This window comes from Hermetia illucens, chromosome 5 (genome assembly GCF_905115235.1).
Source record: "Hermetia illucens chromosome 5, iHerIll2.2.curated.20191125, whole genome shotgun sequence".
Taxonomy (NCBI): Eukaryota; Metazoa; Arthropoda; class Insecta; order Diptera; family Stratiomyidae; genus Hermetia; species Hermetia illucens.
The window spans coordinates 40,175,935-40,198,910 of NC_051853.1; the positions used below are offsets into that span (position 1 = coordinate 40,175,935).

Sequence of the window (22,976 nt, forward strand, 5' to 3'; positions counted from 1 at the left end):
CGTAATTTTACTGGATTGCGAGCTATTTTCAATTTTTTTGTGTCCATGATATAGGGTAAGTATTATGATAAATAGTATTAACAGAAATGCTCTTACAATTGAACCAGATAGGTAATTTATATTTTTATGAAATTTTAAAATATTGATATGTTCCAAGTTTCTCTTATTTTCTAAAACTATCTCTTTGAAATCAATGTTTTTGGTGAAATTATAATCCGTATTTTCATTATAAAAGAACCTGTCAATAAATTTTACATTTGTGTTACCAAAGGTTTGATTTAGTATCTGGATTGTACAGTTATTGATGTTGATTAAATAGTTACCATTTAGGTGTATGTTTCTGTCGTCACAATAATTAACAATATTAGTTTGTTTAAGATTCTTACAGAATATAGTGTTATCATCAACCTTCACAATTTCTGTTCCATTATTTTCTACAAGTACGTAATTATTTCTTGTAATACTCTTACTCAAGGGTTTCAATTCCCTTTCATAATTCAAGTTTTCATCATAAACATATTTTGTTCCATTTTTTCTATAAAATACTGATCTTCTAACATTGCTTGTAAATTATTCGTAGTGGGTAACGATATAATTAATTTGTACTCTTCAATTTTGTAAGAATTTGGAATTTTAAGGGACAAAATTAATGTGTTTTCCTTATACTTCAGTAGTCCGGTTCGTACGTTTTTGAGTTTATAAAAGTCCAGTTTAGTCGTCAAAATTTCGGTTGCTGTTAGCAACTTGAGTGAATCAATCCATGTTTCATCATTACTATGTTGTCAATAATCTGATTTAACTTCTCTTCCAAAATTCGGAGTTTTTAAAATTTGGTCTGTTTTCAGTTGTTTTTTTTTTACTAATAATTTTTCGTTTTCTGTGAGTTGTTGAAAGGTTTTACTAATTGCGTTTCGGTCTGACTCTATCAGATTTTTAAGGTATTTAATCGAGTTATTAAAATGAGAATTGAGTTCAATTTATTTATTAAGGTTTTGAACTGCATTTTCACAATTCTCTTCTATTAGCTGGATCTGTTCTACTATTTCCTGTCTATCTGTGGTGTTGCTAATAGTAGAAGTTGCAGTGCAACTACCCAAACTGAGGTCATCACCTGCAAATTTACGAGGACGTTTTATATTAATGGGATGTTCTCTACCTAATTCTTTAATCCTATATCTCGGTTCGTTCTTATAGTAATTACGTTTATAGTTCTTAACTGGAATAATTCTCCTAGTCTCCCTATAATCTTCTCTTTTCTTATTAAGCTTATTTATATATTTATTCTTGTACTCCTTCAAAGTCTTTTCAAGCATTGCAGGATCAGCCCGTACTGCTTGATTCGGAGTCATTTTGATAGAAGAGTGATATCTATCGTTATAATTACTTACTGCCCTATGTATTTTCTGTAATAAAGTTAGATCTAATTTCCTCATAGATACTAGTTTTTCCTGTAATGTTGAGTGAAACCTTTCGATATCACTATTCCCTGTATGGGTATTAGGTTTCGTGAAATGTAATGCTATACCTTGCTCTTTAAAGAAGTCCTTGATATTAATACTGGCGAACTCATTATCGGTAATAATTTTCTGCGGTTTACCAAATTTAGAGAAGTGTTCTTCCAACACTTCGATCTTCCTATTCCAATTTCTATTTTGCAAATGATAAATATAAGCTTTTTTCGTCAGCTTATCAATTAGCGTTAGAAATGCCTGCTTCATGAAATAGTATATATCCATATGCAAAATTTCGTTTATACTAGTGGGAGTTTCACTAATTTTGTATTTAACTCTGAAAGGCTTACGTTCGTATTTGGTTTCCAAACACGTTTTACAATTATTAATAACTTTGGTTATCTCCTCGACTAACTTCGGGTAATACAATTTATTTTTTAGACTATTAAAGGTTTCTATAATCCCACTGTGCATACTCTCAACTGTGTGATATATGGATATCTGTCTATGGATTTCCTCTGCTGTTTTTATTTCTCTAGCCCTCATTGTAGCTTTGATAAACTTTATGTTCCTATCGTCTCCAAATAGTTCAATTAATACTTGCTGAATTTTATTAAACTGATGGTATGAAAGTTCGGTGTAGATTCCTGTTATACCTGGTCGAATATACCTTCTTAAAAGGTCAACCCAATGGTCCCTATCCCTAGTCATATCCATATATATTATTCTACGGTTATGCAATATTTCTATTTCCTGATCTACGTCATATGCTAGTATTAACTGCGTTTTATATTTATTTACTATGGTCTCTTTAATAGGAATGTGATCCAACTGTTGTTCATCTTGTGAATGAACTGTAGCGTTATCTGACAAATCATTGATCGATTGGTTATCAGTGGAATTTTCTTTTTGGTTAGTGGCTTCTGGAATGCGACTCAAGAAGTCTGCAACCTTGTTTTCCTTACCTTTGATATACTCTATATCAAACTGATACTCTTGTAGTTTCAGTAACCACCGTTGATTACGTTGACTAAATTCTTTCAATAAGTTTTCCATTTCACTTTTTTCTTCTTTATTTAAATGACTTAAGTCAACTTTCCCTTGTTCGGCATTAAGTTCAAAGCATTTGAGATTTTCTTCACTTCCTGAAGAATCTACAAATATTTTACTACCATTATTTAGGATGAGACATTTATTCTCAAAATTGAAGATTTTCACAATTTTGGATAATATGTCCATTCCGATTAAAAAGTCATACGACTTCCCTAATAAATCCCTCTTATACCATTTGATTCCACCTTTTGGATCAAAGTTAAATTCTGTTGGAATATTTGTAATTACTCGTTCAACGCTTTCCGTGGTTGTATGGTTTATAGTCTGCAAACGGATGTTAGTCTTATCGAAGATTTTAAACTTGCTACAATCTACTCTAGCAGAGTTCACAATGCTCATTGTTGAACCTGTATCTATCAAGCACTTGTACAGTTTATTATCAATGGTAAGATTAGCAAAGATTTTGTTTCCGAGGCCTAATTCATAAAAAAACTCTGGTTCAATATTATGAACCTCCTCGTTTACTGAATTAGACCCGGGTGATGGGTCATTTCTATTTTGGTTTGATCTTCTATGGGTCACGGTACCTATCTCCATAGGTTCAGGTGGTGATCGCCTAACCTGGTCAGAACGATTCCAGGAATGTTGTCTATGTTGAGTAGAATTATTATTATTTCTAAACCCAGAATCTCGGAAGTTATTTAGTCGAGAATTTTGTCGATCTTGCCAAAAATGTCCCGAGCTACGTCTGTATTGATTTGATTCTACCCTATTTGGTCTACCAAAATTTGAATTGTATTGTCCATGATTACCGGATTGTTTCTGTCTATTGTCCTGTTTGTTATGGTGTTTTCTATAGTCCTGACTGTTATAATTCTTTCTTTCCTGATATAGTGTTTCTCGGTCTAAATTATCTTGATCGTAGCCCACGTACGAGTATAAAATTTCTTTTACTTCATGTAAATCAAACAAATTTCTTATATCACGTGACAAATTACCACTAACTATTTGCTTAATTCTATTCACTAATAACGCGTAGAAAGTTTGGCGAGTTTCCGCTGTATTCGATTCATAAGTGGCGAATGTATTGATTTCTTCTATAATATATTCAATTTTAGAGTTAAGATCGGAGATAGAACATACTTTGAGTTGCGTTATTCTTTTCGAAAGGTCCTTGTAGTTCGTAGATGGTCGAAAATGTTGTTTGAGTAAATTTCTAGCCGACTCCCAGTTTTCCGGACGATTATTTAACAAAAGTTCCTTTGCCGCTCCTGTAATTTTTATGTTATAAATTACCTGCCAGGCTTCTTCCCGTGATTCCTCATCAATAGCACTAAGATGACCACCAACGGTTGTTAGAAACTGCGTTAGCTGCTTCCTGTCTCCCGAAAACTCTTTTATGTAGGCAATTTGTTTTATTATTGTTTCTGCTCGATTTGGCCGTTGCAAATTAGCTAAATTCTCCAAAGCTGCTATCAATCGTTGCGCTAATACGTTATCCATTTCGGCTTGAAGGATGCGTCGATGGTAAATAGCTAGTCTGTCTCTACGTTGAGTCTTGAGGTGAGTCTATTTCACTGCACTTTTATATTAGATTTTTTTTTTTATTGCTAGGATTCCAAACCAGCCTCAGAATGTTTTTTAAGACGGATTTATGCTTGTTACTCCGCCTCCTAGCTTTGTATTTATTTTAGTTAATATATTTTTTTTTTATATTATTAAACGAATCGCGACACTTGATTTTTTTAGTTAAAACAACTTTGTTTCTAAAAAATTGCGCCGGTTCTTGAACGAATTTAAAGCACGTAACTTCGCGTATCACTGGATCCTGCTCGATGCATGGATCCTACCGACTGCGCCACTAAAATTAATAACACTTGAAGTTATTAATTTAATATATTTTATTGATCTTCATCCTCCAACAGTTCCAACTAGACTCCCCTTTTCTAATCCTTTATGCTACCTTAAATACCTATGATGCTCGCTCGTTTGTGCATCCCTTATGCAGGTGCACTTAATGATGTTTATGATTCTATTGGTTTGTGCATCCGTTATGCAGGTGCACTTAATAATGTTTATGATTCTATTAGTTTGTGCATCCGTTATGCAGGTGCACTCAATAATGTTTACAATGTTTGGGAATTAACTGTAAATGGGATATCTCCCTTGGCGACCAAAGCGGATATTTAACCTGCGTGCCAAGTTTCATGGAAATGCAACTAATAGGGTCAAAGTTATGGCAGTTCAGACGAATTAACAACACACTAAGCCATACAAATAAGAAGCAGGCGTCATAATTGACGAGAATAATTAACATTCGTTGATACGTCGATCACGAAGAACACCAGTTGTGGAACGCCACTTTATCCAGATTGCGTTAACGCGTGAAGCAATTTCATTACGCAGTTCTCCATTGCCCGATAGCATTGACCCGAAATATTTAAATCTAGAGTCAATGCTATCAGCCAAAGGAGAACTGCGTTATATTCCTCACATAGGGAAATACAAAACCTTTTATACCTGAAGCGTCAAGCTTCCGGTTTCTCGACTTGTTTATATACTTTTGGTGAGGAAGTCCATCCTAGAATCATGAAATTTTGCAGTATGATATGGAGCATTTGTTTACTTTTGACTCCAAGTCATGGTTTCCTTGGCTTGGCATTTTGGGAGCTCTATAACACTACAGTATCTTCGTGTTCATTACCGCAAGATGCCCTTCATTTTTATAGTCTGAGTGTTGGCAGACTATAAACGACAATGAACAGCATCTTGCGGTAACGAAGACGAAGATGTTGCGTTGGACTAGTGCCGCGACACGCTTTGATCATATCCGAAATAAGAATATCCGCGATCGCTATGGGGTTCCACCGAACGTGGAAAAATTGCGGGAGAGACGTCTTCGATGGTAAGGTTACGTAATTCGCGCTAACTCACTTGTTTGTCTGAACATCGAAGTCGATGGTAAACAACCAAAAGGCCGGCCGAAACAACGATGGCTTAATACGCTGAATGAAGATTTAAAAGCCTCGCGATTGTATCCAGATCAGGCATTTGATAAGATAAAATGGCGAAACCGATCACGACGAGCCGACCCCGCTTGTGAATGGGACAAAGGTCGAAGAAAAAGAATAAGGATTCCGCTATTATTGAGAATTTGACGAAAAGGAGCTCAATTCGTGATCACTAGTTTAGGGGAGAATTAGACTCTTCAAAAGGTGCTGTGAAAATGGCGGAAAGTGGAGAAATTTTTCGAAAAAACTTGATCACTCCTATCTCCGTTAATATTGTGAAATTTGGAGGAATCTTGAGAAAAAACTTTAACGCTTATGTCTCCGCTAATATTGAGAATTTCGAAAAAGGAGCTTAATTCGCGACCACTACTATCGGGGGAGGGTCCGAGGTTCAAAATGGTATACTAGTTAGGGGTCTGGGTGCCAGGAAAATTGCTGAAATTTGGAGGAATCTTGGAAAAAACTTTAAACGTTTATATCTCCATTAATATTGAGAATTTCGAGAAAAGAAGTTCAACTCATGATCACTACTATCTGGGGAGGGTCTGAGCTTCAAAATGGCATATATGGTGGGGGTCAGGAAAATTGGTGAAATTTGGAAGAATCTTGGGAAAAACTTTAAACGCTACTATCGGGTGAGGGTCTGAGGTTGAAAATGGTATGTAACATGGGGGGCCTGGGTGCCAGGAAAATTGCTGAAATTTGCAGGAATGCTGCGAAAAATTTTAAACGCTGATATTTCCGTTAATATTGACAATTTCGAGAAAAGGCGGTTAATTCGTGATCAGCACTATTGGCGGAGGGTCCGAGCTTCAAAATAGTATGTAGGTTGGGAGGTCTGGGTGCCAGGTAAATCGCTGAACTTTGGAAGAATCTTGGGAAACGCTTGTATATCCGTTAATATTGAGAATTTTCTTGACGCCCAGACCCCGCACCTATATACCAGTTTGAAGTTCAGCGCCACCCCCCGATTGCAGTGATCACGGATTAAGCTCCTTTTTTCTATATATCATTTGGAAGTTCCTCCTGAACTAGAGAAAAGGAGCTTAATCCGTGATCACTGCTATCGGGGCAAGGTCTGAGCTTCAAAATGGTATACAGGTGGGGGGTCTAGGTGCCAGGAATAATACTGAAATTTGGAGGAATCTTTTGAAAAACTTTAAATGCTCGTATCTCCGTTAATATTGAGAATTTCGGAAAGTGGAGCTTAATTCGCAATCGCTTGTTTAGAGGAGAATTAGACCTAGCGGTATATGGTTTGGGAGAGCTTGGCTTTTTAAAGGAGAATTATGCTTACAAAATATTATGTTATGTTGGAAATGCTGCGACAACGGCCCAAACGGACATTAGGCGCACAGAGCAGCAATAGTTTTTGGGAGAACTGGATCTAGCTTAGGGAATGTTGCCTGATCCTGGGATTCGCATAAATGTATTTGGTAGAAGACGTGAAATTATGCTGGAACGTAAAGAAATCTGGATCTGACCAAAAGAATACTTGGCAAGATATACGGTGTCTTCTACCACGCTTATTCAAAGGCAGAACAGGGCTTTTAAGAGGAACGAGTCTTAAGCTTTTCCTTTGTAGCAAAATGCAAAAGTTGAGGGGCTGCACTGTAATCGATTCTAAGGTCGTCAGCCTGGATGATGGACGACCAATTGTGAGGTAGGTACTCTGCGGCAAAAATCAAACTGCACTGAAGGTATTGATTAATCTTTTGATGGCCTCGAAAGTGTGTATGTGTTGCAGAGTGTGCGATTGAACTCTTCTTGTAGTTACCACACGGTGACCACTGTGGAAAAGAAGGGCACAGGTCGCTTTTAAGTATGAAAAAAATGAAATCTCAGAAGCCTATCAAAAGGGGGTTGAATGTCTGCCGAGCCGGATTGGAACCAGACTCTCCCCCACCTTAAACACATACATGCAGCGGTAGTAGTTCCCACCGCCTCGTCATTGTTAGTAGAGTGTACTTTCACAGGGCACACATATGCCAATGCATCAACGGCATTTTTCGATAATAATACTTGTATTCTTCCATGAATTTAAAGCAGCAACAATTTTTTTAAAATCCTGACCTGGTATAAACTAAAACTCAAATAAAATGGCTGGGATGCTTCATCAACCTTATCGCTGGCATAGTATACAACTTTGGAACCACGCGCGGAAGGAAACAAGGACATCTGACATATGGTCGCACATTTTCCATTATAAAATTATCTTCCTTATTGTCAACCGCTTGAAATAACACTCTTGTCAGAGGGGTAGCCATGCAAGACTCCGTATATACGCAAGGTTTGACTTTCCTTTGCTTGAATTTCTCAGGGTCATACATAAATATATGTGACTTCCCGTCTTTGTCAAGCGGGCCAGTTATGCTGGGTCTAAGGCGAGGTGGTTTTATCTGTGGAACCGGAACTTTCGGCTTCGCTGGTTTTTCCGGTTTATTAGGCTTCGGTCGTGGAGGTGGCACTATTGGGATAGATGGCGGATGTGACGGATGTGACGGACGTGAGGGATGTGACGGGCGTGAGGGACGTGACGGACGTGGTGGTCGTGTCTCATTTTCTCCGGGGATTTTTGGTGGTTTCGAAGGTTTCTGAGTGCCTGGTGGTTTATTATTTCCAGAGCTGGTCTGTGAACCTAAAAATGAAAATAATTTAAAGTTAATGAAATTTATCAAGAGTTAAATTCTTTAAGAAATTGACTTCTTATGAATAATTTTGATAAAGCAGATGTACAGGAATATATAAGTTCGCAAATAGTGCATCTCGAGCTAAAGAATCTGAGTGGAAATGTCCAAAGAATCAAAGAAGAAAGGGGATCTCATGTTTGATCTGAAAAGATCCAACATGGGCAAAATTAACAGCTTTTGCACTCAAGTTAAAAACTCGCTTGGGGAGAAGGCGTGCCATGAGATCTACATAATGTGTCGGAATCTCGATGAAGTGGCATCGAAAGGAGAAATTTACACTGCCTTGAACGAACAATTTAAGTTAGCAAAATTTGCGGAAGAGTCCATTGTCAATTTACGAATGGCAGTACTCAAATCACCACAATAGGATTATAGGTAAAGGCAGCGCAAAAGTTGTTCGCGGCTGAAAAAGTTCGGATCGGATAGGTTGTCTGGCATTTCGGAGGACAGATCTTACTTACGAAGTGCTTTAAATGGCTCATATTTGGACACCACACGAAGACATGAACGGCGAGAAGTATATCCGTAACGACCACCAGGCAATCTTCTTTGAGCTATGGGTGCAGCCACAGGACAGAGAAGCATTATATCCAAAACCGAGAAAGATGTCTGGTTGACCAGCAAAAGCTTTGGATGAGCAAACCCTCATAGAGGTGTGGCTAGACCAACCTAATAAAGAAGGCGTCTCTACAGAAAGGGCTGTCCATATGACCCAATGCATCGCCAAAGCATGTGACGCGTCCATGGCTAGAAGGTGCTCATTCCCTAGTAGAGGAGTAAACTATTTGTGGAATAATAAATATAGCCCGATCAGTCTGCTACCAAAGTAGAAGAACGGCTCAGAGGGCGGTAGGCAGAATCGACCAGGGGCAAAAAGAGCGCGCCTAGCAGGAAGCTCGCAAAACCCTCAGGGTCGTCATTAAACGAAGGAAGAGGAAATGCTCTAAAGAACTCTTATCAGAAGCGGACTTAACCCCGTGGGAAAATGAGGGGCCGATTCAGCGGTCGTTCGTCTCCGCAGGTCACGTGCCCTTCCCTCCTATTAAAAACCATCCAGGGGTTACTTCCTTAGCAAAGGAAAGGCATTAACAACTTCCAGAGAATGTGACAGCAAAACCGTCAGTCCGTCTGTGAAATCCGCGACAAAATAGGGGAAACACAGCTCCGGGTCTGGATGCCGTACCGAATGGGGCCCTGAAATCTAGACCGAACTTGTTCGCTGAGTTGTTCGAAACACGCATATTCGAGAGGATATTTTCTGTCGCAGCAGAGGTCAGTACTATTGCCTACAGTTGGTAGACCTCCAGATGAGCCAACCTCCTGCAGACCTATATGTCTTTTGGACACTGTAAGGAAAATGCTAGAGCGAGTAATCCGCATCAAATACTTGGGAGTGATGATAGTATGGTCTTGGCAATGTGCTTCATATCACCGTATCCGTCTTTTAAACACTTTGCGGGAAATATTAGAGAGGGTGATTTATAATAGGCTGCTCTTGTTTATTGAACCAGCGAATGATCTACTGGAATGACAGTATGAATTTCGGCAACCTTGTTCTACGCTCGAAGCGATAGCGATGGTCATCGATCCGACTCCCGGGGCAACGGCTGCTGAAAAAAGATGTGCGGTGTTGATGCCAGATGTCAGGAATGCCTTTGATTCGATTAACACCGGTAGGATTAAGGACACTTTGGGTATCCCTAGTTACTTAGCGCTGTTAATCGAGAGGTTCATCTTAGAAAGGCAAAGGTGGTAGATTCTGCGGACGACCTGCCGATAGTTGCAATTTTTAAATACCCCAAGAACCTAAAACTGTAAGAAGCTATTCAACTTGTCATTTTTACGTATGGAACTGTGATGACTTCTTTGAATGAAAGTATATACGGAAAACAACGCTTATTTAGGTGCCAATCGCAATCACATATTAAACCAATCAAGGCAAGTTTCCAAAAAGACCTAGTTCACAGCGGCACTTTAATACTTATTACATTACGCACTAGGCATTAGTGTCTAGAAAAGTACTCCAAAGACCACTTTCAAGGACCTTCAAAACGACTAATGGGACGGATGGACCAGCGAGGTAACCATCACAGATGTTAATCTATCAAAGCTAAGTTGACTTCTCAAACATTTGAAGAGTTTTTCAACACCGTGGTTAACAGATTTCTTGTCGCTGCGACTTTAAAGATAAGCAATGAAGGCCCTAACTAGTTACCCCAAAAGAAGATAGTTATGATACTCGCTAGCTCGGCATTGGAGAGCCACTTACCAGCGATCGACATCGACCGATTGATTTTGGTGTTATATTGCTCCGAAATATTCTCGGATCACACGCTCGAACTTTGAGCGTGCCTGTAACAAGGAATAAAGGCAGGCCCGTCGAGAGGGGGGACGAAAGGGATTGATTAGGCAATATCTAGGGGAGACGCATGATTTTCACCCTTTACTCAATTTTTTTCCTTCCAGCGCTTAATAAAACTGGTTGAAACTTCCAAAGTACAAAAGCATTCATTCGCAATTTAGCATTTCGTCCAAAATCAAAAGGATAGCCCTATGAAATTCCAATGAAATAACGACTGTAGGTGGTGCTCAGCTCTCTACTTAACGCCAGTTTGTTTCGAATCTTCCAGATAAAAGCAAATCCCATAAAATAGTACAAGTGGTCCATGGAAAACTCAAGTATGCAAGATGCAGTTGGCGAAATCAAATCAACCCAATTTCAACCTACGAAATGAAGTGTGCTGAAGAACTTCATTTCGAGATCGAAGTAATATAGTAAATTCTGCCTTCACTTCAGATTATTATCCTGAGGTGACCATTCACGGCCGAGTCAACCATGTTCTACACCTACCCTGCAATGTAAATCCCGCTGTCATAGGAACTACGAACGAACGTCCTTGGAATACTCGTCTGTAAGCTGCGACACTCTTTAAAACTAAGAAGAAACAGCTAAAACAAGACGGGATATGCTAATCTCAAATTGACTTCTTAAAACCCGCATTACAAGAATTACTTTCCCTCCTATTAGGGTAATAAACTGAACATAATCTAAAGTGAATTCAGCTTTTAACTACCTGGTTTTTCATGACCCTCATCATTTGGTGTTTGAGGAGATACTGGTTTGTTAGGCTTTGGCGGTCTTCCCGGTCTTACTGGAATCCCAGGCCATGGCTTTGATGGTGAAGATGGTATTTTCTCAGGTGGTTTGTCCTTATTCGGCTTATTTTCTTTGGCAGGTTTACTTGGTTTTCCCGAAGGTACCTCTTGAGGTGGTTTACTTGGCTTTGTTGGCCGTGAAGGTTTCTTGTTTGTGTCTTTTTCATTATGAGGTCGAGAAGGCTTACTTGGTGGTTTAATTGGTCTAATTGGTATTATGGGTGGCTTAAGAGGCCTCGGTGGTCTTTTGATTGGTTCAAGAGGTCTGAGTTCACTGTCAGATGGTGAATTCTTAAAAGGTCCTTGACATAATCGTCGGTATGGATCACGATAGTGTCTGTTCATTTCGAACTCTGGGACTTGATTGCTTGAAATGAAATAAAAACGGTAATTTTTAAAGATCAGATAGGTAAAATGAAGCGATTCTGAAGGATTTAAAACCATGTCACAAGTTAGCCGGAAGAAATAAAAATACTAAATATACTTACAAATCTCCGTCTATTTGTATTCCAACATTCGCTTTCGAAGGCACCTTTCGTAGAATGCCACCACCAATTTCAATGTTGATGCTACTCTCACTTTCCGAATCAGATTGTAATATGTGCCTCAGGCCATCATTTTGAAGAAACTCGTTAATATCCTCCATAGCAATGTTAAATTCCTCGTTTCCCTCGCCGACACAATTGGCAGAATTAAGGTCCTTAGCTACTTCTAAAAATTGTTTTACCTGATGACGACGTATGGCAGCATCTGACTTTGCGATAGTAAATTCAATGGGCTTCATTCGATCCGTCACTTGGGATGCTGGTAAATTTGGATCGAACAATGGAAATAGTGTGATCCTGTATTGACCTTTTTCCTTTTTAATGTGTAATCGAGGTAGCTGTGTGGGCTTTGGTTTCGCTTGCTCTTTGGCAGCTTCCTTCTCAAGTTGTCGCCTCTTGACTTCAGCTTTGGCTTGAGCCTTCTGCTGCCTGAAATAGTCCATTATCCGTTTCGTCTTTCGGTGAATAGCACCAGGCCGCCATCCACGCCGGCTTTTTTCCAAATTGATATTCCAATGCCAGCCCATATCTCTGGGAACGCGTAAAATAGGAGTTTTACAGTACCAGTGACCATAAGCACGAGGTGGGTATCTTCGCTTCTTCTTACATTTGTCGAAGAATCCTTCTTCGATTCTTTTTAGTTCTTGTTCATGTTTGCTGGTTGGAAATAACAAATGCAGAAGTGAATAGTTGAAGTTTGAATTGACAGAATTTTAATTTGAATCTGAAGCTTCCTTCGCTTCTCATTTTGAATTCACCATCTACTTGATAGCGGACCAGACCATTTGGAAAGAAACTTTCTTTCTCGCTTTCTGGTCCACGGATCCATCTGTTCTGCGTTAGAACCTAAGTTTGGAAAAATAGACGACTTGAGATTTCGTCCAGGGCAGGACGCTGGCTTTGCCTCTGCCCTGGGAGAAGCGTGACCGAAGTGGTTACTGCGTATTGTTTGCCCTCTTATATACGCAAACTGCAAGTCGTTTATTATTCTGAAACTTGAGGTCTAGTCCAGAACAGAGGAGCCCATGGACCGGAAAGCCAGAAAGAAAGTTTCCTTCCGATTGGTCTGGTCCGCCATCCTTAAAAAAAATTTAAAGCAGTCTCGGACGGCTGAGGTATGAACTTATAGGCGGTTTTTATCATGACTGCAATTCATACCCATGGCTCCTTATGATTTATTTAGGGGGGGGGGGGCGCAAATAACACATAGTAACCACACTCACGCTACTCCGCATCATCGAATGCCCAGATAACCCCAGTTGTAGAAAGTTGATGGCCTACAAAATATTGACAGCCCAAAGTCTTGAAGAAAGATGAAGACTAAGAATTTCTTTTGATGGACTCACTGATTGGAAAGGAAGGAAAAATTATTAGCATTTAAAGAAGTGCGACAGCCAATTTTTGTATGAAATGTTGTAGAGCTGCAAATGAGCGCGGGGCTGCAGTGTCCTCGTTCGGTGGGACTGTTCTTCAGCTTCATTATCATCGCACATAGCATTAAATGTAGGACATAAGTTCACAGCTGTGAGACACGCACAAAAATAAGGAAAAACATCCATGACGACTGGGATTCACCCAGTCTTCTGCTATGGTTGCGGTCGCGCGAACTATGTTGCACTATGCACTATGCACTATGTTGCATTTCACAGCCCACCCCAATTATAAGGGCACTCCATCTTCCGACATACGTTGTTTCAAAGGTATTGTGGTAACGTCTTTCATAGTAACTCCAAAAGTTACCGTGCTGAAGCAATCCAACACAATCGCTTTGACGAATGCGGTTTTGACACCACCATCTTTGCATACAAAGAAACCGATAGTTTCTGCTTTGAGGCTATTGCATATAGGGTTGCAACAATACCGAGCGGGAAAAGTACAAATCTTCGATTTAGCAAAGGTACCGACGATAAACCCGAAACGCTCTACACTTAGTGCACGTCAATATTCGTTATTTGCTACCATCCTTCCCGCTTCCTCGCAGTTCTCATTAGTGGGCCCAGCCATGCAATTCTACCCCATGCGGGTGTCACAACGTTGGGTATACGAGTTCCAAAGCTAATTGATACCAGAGCCACTGTAAGTTGTGCCAGCTTCGAAATTCGTGTTGGAAATTATTACCACCAATCGGTACAAATAGGAGAGGCTACGCATCGAACCCAGGGAAGCTGACGGGATTAGGCACATATTTGCACTGAAAATGTTATGAGCGTCAATGAACAACAACTGAAGGGCATCGGCAGTTTTCCAAGTTTTCCAAGAAACGCATTTTAACTGTTGCCCTGAATTGATACAAAGAGGCTCAGAAACCGCTAAAGAAGAGCATAAGGTCGGCTATCCGATCGTCATAGAGACCTTTCTGCGAAAGGACTAGCTCGCTTGGGGCGATCTCAAAGTTGAAACGAATCCCTGCCAAAGAATATTACTAGCAGCATTATAGCCTACCTTACCGAGAAACATAAAGAGCGTAGTAGAAACGGCGAACCATTTGTCTGACGTGCGCCGAAAGCCACATGAAGTCCTCACGTGAAAGACTGGAAATTTAAATACAGGAAAAATTTACCGTTCTTCCTTAGTCTGCTTCCTAGTTCCAACATCCGCTTCCTTCCCCAATTTTCCCTTCTCCTCCCATTCCTTTTCTTCTCCCACTTCCTTCTCAGCTATGTCTTCATCAGTTTCGAATGGATCTAATTGCTCGCGTATTTTATGAATAATACTAGTCCGACTTTTATTAGAAAGATCACTATCTGAATCCAAATACTTTTTTCGTTTTCTCTCCTGGTTTTTAGCCCACCTCAAGGCTTTTGCCATATTTGGTTCAGAATCATGTTTTATTAGCAAATTTTCAATGTCCATCGTAGGACGTGCCATTGACTGACCAAGTACTTCTTCAACTATATCCGCAACCATAGTTTTGCGGCAGATATCCTCTCGAGCTTTTTCTTCTTCCTTAATTTTTTCTAAACCTTTTTGTACTTGCATACGATTCGCTACATTTTTTAGCATGACACCTACGGGCTTCTGACTAGAGTGCCTTAATTGGCAATTTATGCACTCCTTTTGGCCGGAGCATAAACATACACCTAAAGGACTTATATCCTTTTTTCGTTTAAACTTTTGGACATCAGCATTCCACTTCTCTAGAATCTTTTCAGCTGTTAAATTTTCATCGTACGCAGTCCCCTCAATTGGCAGACCCATTTTTGCTTGGAAACCACACTTTGGACAGGAAGACTGGGGTCGCATCCAAGACATATCCTCACAGCATATAGGGCATGACCTGCACAAGAACAACACAATAATTATAGCAAATATACAAGGCTGGCTTATTTACCTGGGCTCAATTTTAAAATCGTTTTGAACTAGTTTTGGTGCACTGCAAGTGTGGACGATGGTACGCTTTTTTTGACAATCTTCAGTCATTTTGAATACTTGGTTGACCAGCTCATTCACTTTCATTGGCTCAGAGTATTTTCTTGAAACAGTGTCAACAGGAATGGGGTTTCGATCCGTTTTCAAGTTTGAAGAGGATGTAGTAGGTGTGGTTGCTGAAATTAACAAACGTAGTTAGTTCTTCATTAGACTTTTGGGTGATTTCCAATGTAGATAGCGCTAATAACAAATATAGTCATTGAGCTGGTAAGTGCAAGCCTAGAAACAAGGCAAAAGTGCAGTAGAACAACATCCGAATTTTCAGCTTTAAGAGAAGGTATCCATCGAATACCATTCGACTCTACTGTGTATCTGAATCAAATCAGGATGATAATCACAAGATCTTTAATTAAGTGCTCTAAGACAGTTGCTAGCCAAACGTCATCATCATCATCAACGGCGCAACAACCGGTATCCGGTCTAGGCCTGCCTTAGTAAGGAATTCCAGACATCCCGGTTTTGCGCCGAGGTCCACCAATTCGATATCCCTAAAAGCTGTCTCGCGTCCTGACCTACGCCATTGCTTCATCTCAGGTGGGGTCTGCCTCGTTTTCTTTTTCTTCTATAGATATTGCCCTTACAGACTTTTTTGGCTAGATCATCTTCATCCATGCGACTTAAGTGACCCGCCCACAGCAGCCTGTTGAACCGGATTTTATCCACAACCAATCAGTCAATCCAATGAAATTAAAACAAATTCCGATGGCAGAATTTGAACCAAAATTCTACAGATTTGCAGCAATCAAAGGTATTTCCTATTGTGGAGACCGCCGCTACAATAAAATCCGCCGGAGCGTAAATTCGCCTGCAGCGGGGTGCTAGAGCAGCGCGCTGTCAAAGCGTCTCGTCTGGTGAAAAAACTGCGTTGAATCTAGCGGTAAGGCTGCACCGCTAGATCTGACCACCAGGAGGCTGCCTTCTTCTTCTAGTCGACGAGCTCGGACGGATTTTGGTTGTGCTTAATTAATAAAATAGATTTTATTGCCGTTATATGTGATAACGTGGACACTTAATTATTCGTTTCTTTCATAAAATTTGAATCTTTCATTTTTACAAAGTCTTTCAATTAAAAAAGTCAGCAATTGTTACAGTGGTGACCCCGAAGAACATGACCCCCTGTGGAACCCAATGTGCTCAATCACCCTGGTCAAACCCCGAGTGACTTCACACCAACGTTGGATTGTCACATCGCCTGCAAATTGTACGTGGTCAAGGAGAAGGTCGAACGTCGTGCCCACCGAGAAGTGTCAGTTTCTGCAGCAGCGATTTTCTACGCCAAAAATTCTATTTGTTCATCAGGATTTCCCCGTGCTTTTCGCCGGCTGCAAGAGAAGCCAGTGCGAAGTTTTTGGTAGTATGCTTCGTTCCGGATGTACGCTACCGCAATTTTCGCTTCGGTTCTTTTAATTTTGCTTTTTCGGTTGTTTTGGGGGGTGGTCCAATATACTTCACTCCAGCGATAACCACTGAGCAAAAGGGCGCAACAAGGCCCGCACAACCCGTGCCGTAGCCGTGCGTGTACCGCTTTTAGTGGTCCCGCTAGCTCGAGGCGCAACTTGCGCTGGTAGGCATCACATCTGCCGCCACACGTTTCAACCACGCGCTGGTCGGGCTAAACGGGGAATGTTGCAGGGTTCATATGAAACACTAAAACAACGCGTAATACGGCGTCTGCCAGTGAGTGAGACAACCAACCTCAATCACTTGCTGAGGGAACTCACGTTGGGCGACGGGACACCCGGTCAGTTGGTTAGGGAAATGAAGCAGCTGACTGGGGACATGGGTCGGAGGCCACTAGTGCCATTTTGGCATCTGCAGGCTCTGGGTTACTGGACATACTAGCGGTAACTGCCTACAAAATCTATGAGGTATATTCACGGCCAGCGCTGGGGCTGAGAGGGGGCTGGGGTAAGATGTCGAGCGACGCCCCGGATAAACTAGCGTAATTACAACAATCAATGGCCTCATTGGGAACCATCGTAGCAAAATTAGACGACACTGTTACTGCTCTCCATCCGCGACGAAGCCCGCGAAATAGGTCGAGATCCGCTCCTCGAACTAGGCGCTCCAATTATAAGTCGTCAAGACCCTCGACCGGTACCAGTATATGCTGGTACCACCGGAACGTACACGTTGCGCCTTTGCAACAAAAAACTTAACTTTTCGATATTTCTGGAGACAACTACGCGAACCACAACACCACGTCGCCTTTGCGCTTAAGCAGTCGCAACTATTTGATTGACGTAGGCGCTGAGGTTTCGTCTCTCCCTGTATCTGAAGTAGAAGGCAAGTAGAACTGAATTTGAGACTTCGCCACAAGTATTCTTGGCGTTTCATTATAGCGGACGTTAGCACTCCCACTCCCACACAACGCAGGTCTCTCATTAATCCCACAACCAACTTTACGGGGACGATCTCCACTTGCCAACCCAACGCTATCCATCATTTTCGAAGACGGAACATAGCTTCCAAGCGTAGTCGGTCCGAGCCAGTAGAGCATGATGTTCAGTACCACATCAACATCAGCGGTTCTCCCATGTTCTCTACGGTGCGTCCACTACTAATACAGAAGCTCCCTGTCGCACGGAAAGAGTTTGAACAGCCAGTCCCTCAGACAGATGAACAGATCCACATGTCCCTAAACCAAACGCCAAATGGAGACCTTGACTATAGACGCCAAAATAATGCTCACACTATTCCCGACCGATAGCCCATACCCCTAATCTATGACTCTGCGCATTTTCTCGCTGGTAGTGGTATTTCGTCTACCTTGGATTCAGCCAAGACCTACAATCAAGTCCCTGTAGCTCCTGAAGACATTCCGAAAACGGCAATATGCACATCTTCGGACACTTCGAGTTCACCAGAATAAGTTGCAGATGCACATGCATCCACTCTATTTTACGAAACCTAAACTTTTGCTTCGTTTACATAGATGATATTCTGGTTGTCTCCTCTTCAGAGTCTGAACATATTGCGCACCTCGAGTGCATTTTTAAATATCACCTTTTATTGTCTTGTTCTCACCGTTGAAAAGTGCAAATTCCTCCAACTGCTGGTGAGAAATCTCGGCCACAATATAACCCCTGATGGCATCCAACCGGACCCGGACAAGGTGTAAGCAATCGCAAGCGAACTGTTAACGATCTGAGAAGGTTCGTGGGCATACTAAACTTTTACCGGCGTTTTCTACCCAGGGCCGCCCACCATCAATCGATTCTTAACAACCGGACCGAGCAGCAAAGATACTTGACTGATTGAGTCTTTCACAGCTGCTATTCAGACATTTGAATCAACCATTTGGTGGACGTCATTTCCTCAACAAGATGCACTCCTAGCCGTTTTCGTTGATACTTCAGACATCGCCATAGGCACTGCTCTTAAAAAAAGGTAATCAATTCTAGCAACCGTTGAGCTTCTTCTCAAAACAGTTGAACCCCGCCCAACGGAACTACAATATCTGGTTCTCAGTCTGATAGGTCATCGCACTCTCCCTATCTACCCTGCCCTAATAGGCAGAGCAGTCGATTATTTTGTATATTTAGGAAGCGTTGTTTCTGTCGACGGCGGCGCAGAATTGCATGTTACCCACTTCTTTAACACTGTGCTAGTGGCAGTGAAAAGGTCGCAAGGGTAAGCAGGGGCGGCAATTGCATTTTCGGCTACGCCGTGCTGTGAAATCCACTCTCGCAGAAAGATGAGCAACCGTTTTGTGAGAAAGTGACTGTGACAGACAGACTGACAGATTCAGGCGAGAGAAGAATAACGTCATGATTGCCGAGCGTATCTGATCGGAGCCAGCTCCCACGGAGTGAAAGTATCACTGGGTGGCATAAAAGGTGAAACGAATCACAAAAAGGCCGCTGGACCCACAGAATGTGGGGAATTCATTGATGGATCAAATGGAGTAGGCTCTAACCTAACACAGCTTTTAAGCAGACACGGAAGTTGGCCAGCATACCTATATCGATTTGGACATGACGATCGGCCACATTTTCAAAGTGCCCAAACAATGCATAGGGCGTAGAAGACGTGTCATATTAATGCTGGAGGTTCGCAATTCAAAGGATTGCATTAAAAGCAGAAACCGGGAAGCAATTAATACCCGAAAAAGTCATGGAGCATATGTCGAAATCGAAGGGGATATGGGGTGAAGTTGTAAAGGTGATCATAGCCACCGATAAGAAACTTAAGCAGATAGGATTAGTTGGAAGAACAAACGTATGGGGAACACGAACGTGAACACGAGTACAGAATAAATCATGCACCAACTGTACGACGCAATATTATGGGGATTCCCAGTGGAGAGTAAAAGGAGGAGGAAATGTTTTAGAGCCTAAGAGTCCCACAGAACGGTCTGGCAAGGAACATCTAGAAAAGAATTGTACAAAAATGACGGCGCTAGAAGGAAAACTGGACCAATATTCTGACTCTATGTAAAGTACTGGTTCAATTGAAAAGACCTGAAAGTAAATTACCACCCGTAACAATTCTTACAAGACTTTGGGTTGGATATATTTCCCACCTATCTTGAATCTATAATTACACCCAAATACCAAAAGCATGGTATGCTACTCGAGTTCACGAATCATAGAAGGAGGTTGAGGTGTATGGATACGCGACCCCGCAAAGAAGTCAAAAATATATTGAAATGATTGGAGAACCGAGCCTCAAGAATTACGAGTATGCTAGAAAAACCGTTGATAGCGGTGCTGGTCTATACCCGGGAGTTTCCCGCGAAGTAAAATGGAGTAAAGAAGGGAAATTGAATGATATTAGAGAGAGTGAATAGTAAACACCGTTGCCGATGATTTGCAACGTGAACTACTCACGAATGCTGGGAAAAAATTCATTAACAGCTTATTGCATGAATCCGTAAGAGCATGAAAGAATAAAATAGGTCTTCGAGGAAAGCATGTATTTATACCCACGATAGAAGACGAAACACGAATGGCACCTGTTGAAACAACACGAATAGCCCTACTACTAAATTCTATCTTCATCTTCACGTGGCTCATAAAATCGTGAAAAGCTGGCTAAATGGTCCTTCAAGTTAGGATTTGATATAGGGCTGGCGACCCTACCTGGTAAAACTAAGTCTCGGACTGGATTAGACTTAAAATGACGGACTCGGTTACGAAATAAGAAAAACCTGCGATCCCTCTACAAAGAGAACCTGCCCAGTAGCTAGTCAACACACTGTCCCAGGCTTAAATCACCACTTTGCAAAGAATGAGCGGAAAAGTCACTACTTTCCACAAAAAACTACCATACCATCTATTTCAATTGCTATCCAGTACAACATGTGCCCGGAGTAGGTTTCCTAGTCAGCCAAAAAATGAAACCCTCAATATCGACTTTCAAAATGTAAGCGATTGGCTAGACTTTCTGTGCTTCGAAGCGAGTCTTGTAAAAGGAAAGACTGCAGAGTCGGGAAAGGCCACTTTATACTGGGTACTGAAACTAACTCTCAAAGCCTGCCTCCGCTATGACATCAAAATAATGGGTCGAGTTGTTCCAACCAAATCAGTAGGAGCAATACCCATGATAAAATACAAAGATATGGCAGACCCTGCCTAAGATGGAGCCGCGGCGTAGACCAAGACGCCAGACGACTACTAGGAATATTGAACCGGAGGACCTTGGCGCATGTTTGGACTTTTTTACTAAGGGAAGCGTAGACCGATTGCCGATATATGAATAAGTCGATGAATGAACCATCTATTCATGAAGTTCAGTGGAACTGTGCAAAAGCGCATTATCCAGGGTCATCAAGGAATGCGCGTGAAAAATGGTTAACGAGGTCAATATGACATTTTCTTCCGATTGAAGAAATTGGATGAATTATATAATAAATTTGACAATTATCGTCAGCCAAAATTTAGAGTCAAATAAAATAAATCAATTAAAATCAAAAGCAAGCATTCTTGAATTACTTACTAGTTTTACTATCGGCGTTGTACGATTTACGGTCTTCTTTTTGGTAATCAGTTTGCCACTTGGGACAGTCCGGCATATGTACAGATGAACTTCTGGAGTCTGCTTCAACAAAAAACACAATACAATATTATGACCAAAATGCTGGAATAGCGAATTACAATCATAAGTGGCGGCTTTAGTTCTCTTCCTCTTTACTCTTTTCCCAAATAAAGCAATACAGGGGTTATTGTCACTATCTGGGGTACTTGAAGGTGAGGATTGGTTAACAGTCTCAACCTCATCTGTGTTCGAACTATATACCGAGCGCGAAGAAGCCACTGATGATGTACTCAGTGATGTAGTGGCTGTCGAAAAATGTCCAGATGCTCCGCTCTGAAATAAGTCAGATAGACCATCGATGGCCTTCCGATGGTTTTTTTTTTAAATCTACAATTACAATCGAAATTTTTCAATTGATTAACTTACTAAATTCTCACAACATTCAGTTTGATTGCAGCTAGGAAGAATACTAAAATCCTTAACCAGTTTTCCCTGCACAACTTTATAGCGAACCGGGTCGAAATCAGTTTTACATAAATCCTCTCCCTTGCAAGACTGCAGAAGATTAGGGCCATTCGATGTCGTGGTCATGTTACCAACAACAAAAAAAATATCATTAGGATTAAGTACTGGTTCCAGCTCTTTGAAAACTATCATCTTCCCTTCTTTATTGACAGCCGGTTCTACTGGAAGGCTGTCAGAAATACGAATATTTGACATATAATTCGTTAGCAACCCACTTTTTATTCAAAAATAGGATTAAAGTCTATTAAACATTAAAAGTCTTACCTTGCTATATTTCCACATTTTTTTAACACTGACATATTAACCGTCACCGTTCCTACGTACTCAGAATGTTTAAATAGGTCGCATGTATGCTGGAGGGGCTTGTCTGAAGGCCACCCGCCTGTACTTGCTTCCTGGGGCCACTCGCAATAACACTCTCCTATGATGAGTAACATTCTCATTAATTGATACCCAACTCCTCCATTCCCTTCGACTCACCGACAATTTCTGCTGGCTGGTGTTCCTCATCTTTCCGGAAAATTGTCAACTTGAAATCCTTATTTGTTAGCGAGGCACGCATTTCGTTCGCATTTTCGGAAAATTCAACGCCCCTGTTGGGGACAAAGTTTGCGGTGTTAATTCTACTTGCCGTGATCGGTAGCAAAATATCATTCCATTTAAATTCCGCGAAAACATCCTCAGGACTAAGTTTTAAGTCCTTGGATAACTCGAGATTCGTAACGATAACATCCAGCACATATTGATTATCGCTCATCGTACTGACGATTTCGATTAGGACTTAAAAATATTTTTTAAGCAAATATAAATGACGAAATAAAATTGAAATGGAGAATTTCATATAAGCATTTGCTTATTAGTATTTTTTGAAAGACATTTAGAAATGAAATGTAAAACAAGAAATCTGGAAAATAAATGCTTTCCCCAAAAGAAAACTTCTAAAATGACAATTTAAAATGGAGGACAAGTTTCTCTTGGCACACTTACTAATTTGGTTTCATGCCAAAAACATCATATTCGCAGTGGAGAAACTTAGCACTTAATGCTGTCAACTTACTTGCGCTGTTATATTTTATCATATTTTTTTGACGCAGATACTCTACAGCTTCACCGAAAAGGGTCTTGACTGCAATTGCA

General features: G+C 40.9%; 1 protein-coding gene across 1 annotated transcript; it reads right to left on the reverse strand.

Moving 5' to 3' along the window:
- Nucleotides 1–7,543: 7,543 nt before the first annotated feature.
- On the reverse strand, nucleotides 7,544–22,596 carry LOC119657073. The gene is made up of 10 exons (XM_038063830.1): nucleotides 22,320–22,596; nucleotides 22,104–22,260; nucleotides 21,741–22,008; nucleotides 21,434–21,677; nucleotides 21,276–21,374; nucleotides 15,238–15,451; nucleotides 14,467–15,183; nucleotides 11,850–12,563; nucleotides 11,280–11,728; nucleotides 7,544–8,153 (listed from the first exon to the last, which is right to left on the reverse strand). Exons 1-10 carry the CDS (start codon nucleotides 22,594–22,596, stop codon nucleotides 7,606–7,608), a joined length of 3,687 nt encoding a protein of 1,228 aa, XP_037919758.1. The 3' UTR covers nucleotides 7,544–7,605.
- Nucleotides 22,597–22,976: the final 380 nt, after the last annotated feature.

What these genes read in the sequence shown, in the direction of transcription:
- LOC119657073 (XM_038063830.1), bottom strand. Translation starts at nt 22,596, where the DNA reads ATGAGCGATAATCAATATGTGCTGGATGTTATCGTTACGAATCTCGAG. An exon ending in TAAAGCCGCCACTTATGATT is followed by an intron (nt 21,375 to 21,433) that starts GTAATTCGCTAT and finishes TTGTTGAAGCAG; the next exon opens with ACTCCAGAAGTTCATCTGTA. An exon ending in TGAGGGTCATGAAAAACCAG is followed by an intron (nt 8,154 to 11,279) that starts GTAGTTAAAAGC and finishes TTTCATTTTTAG; the next exon opens with GTTCACAGACCAGCTCTGGA.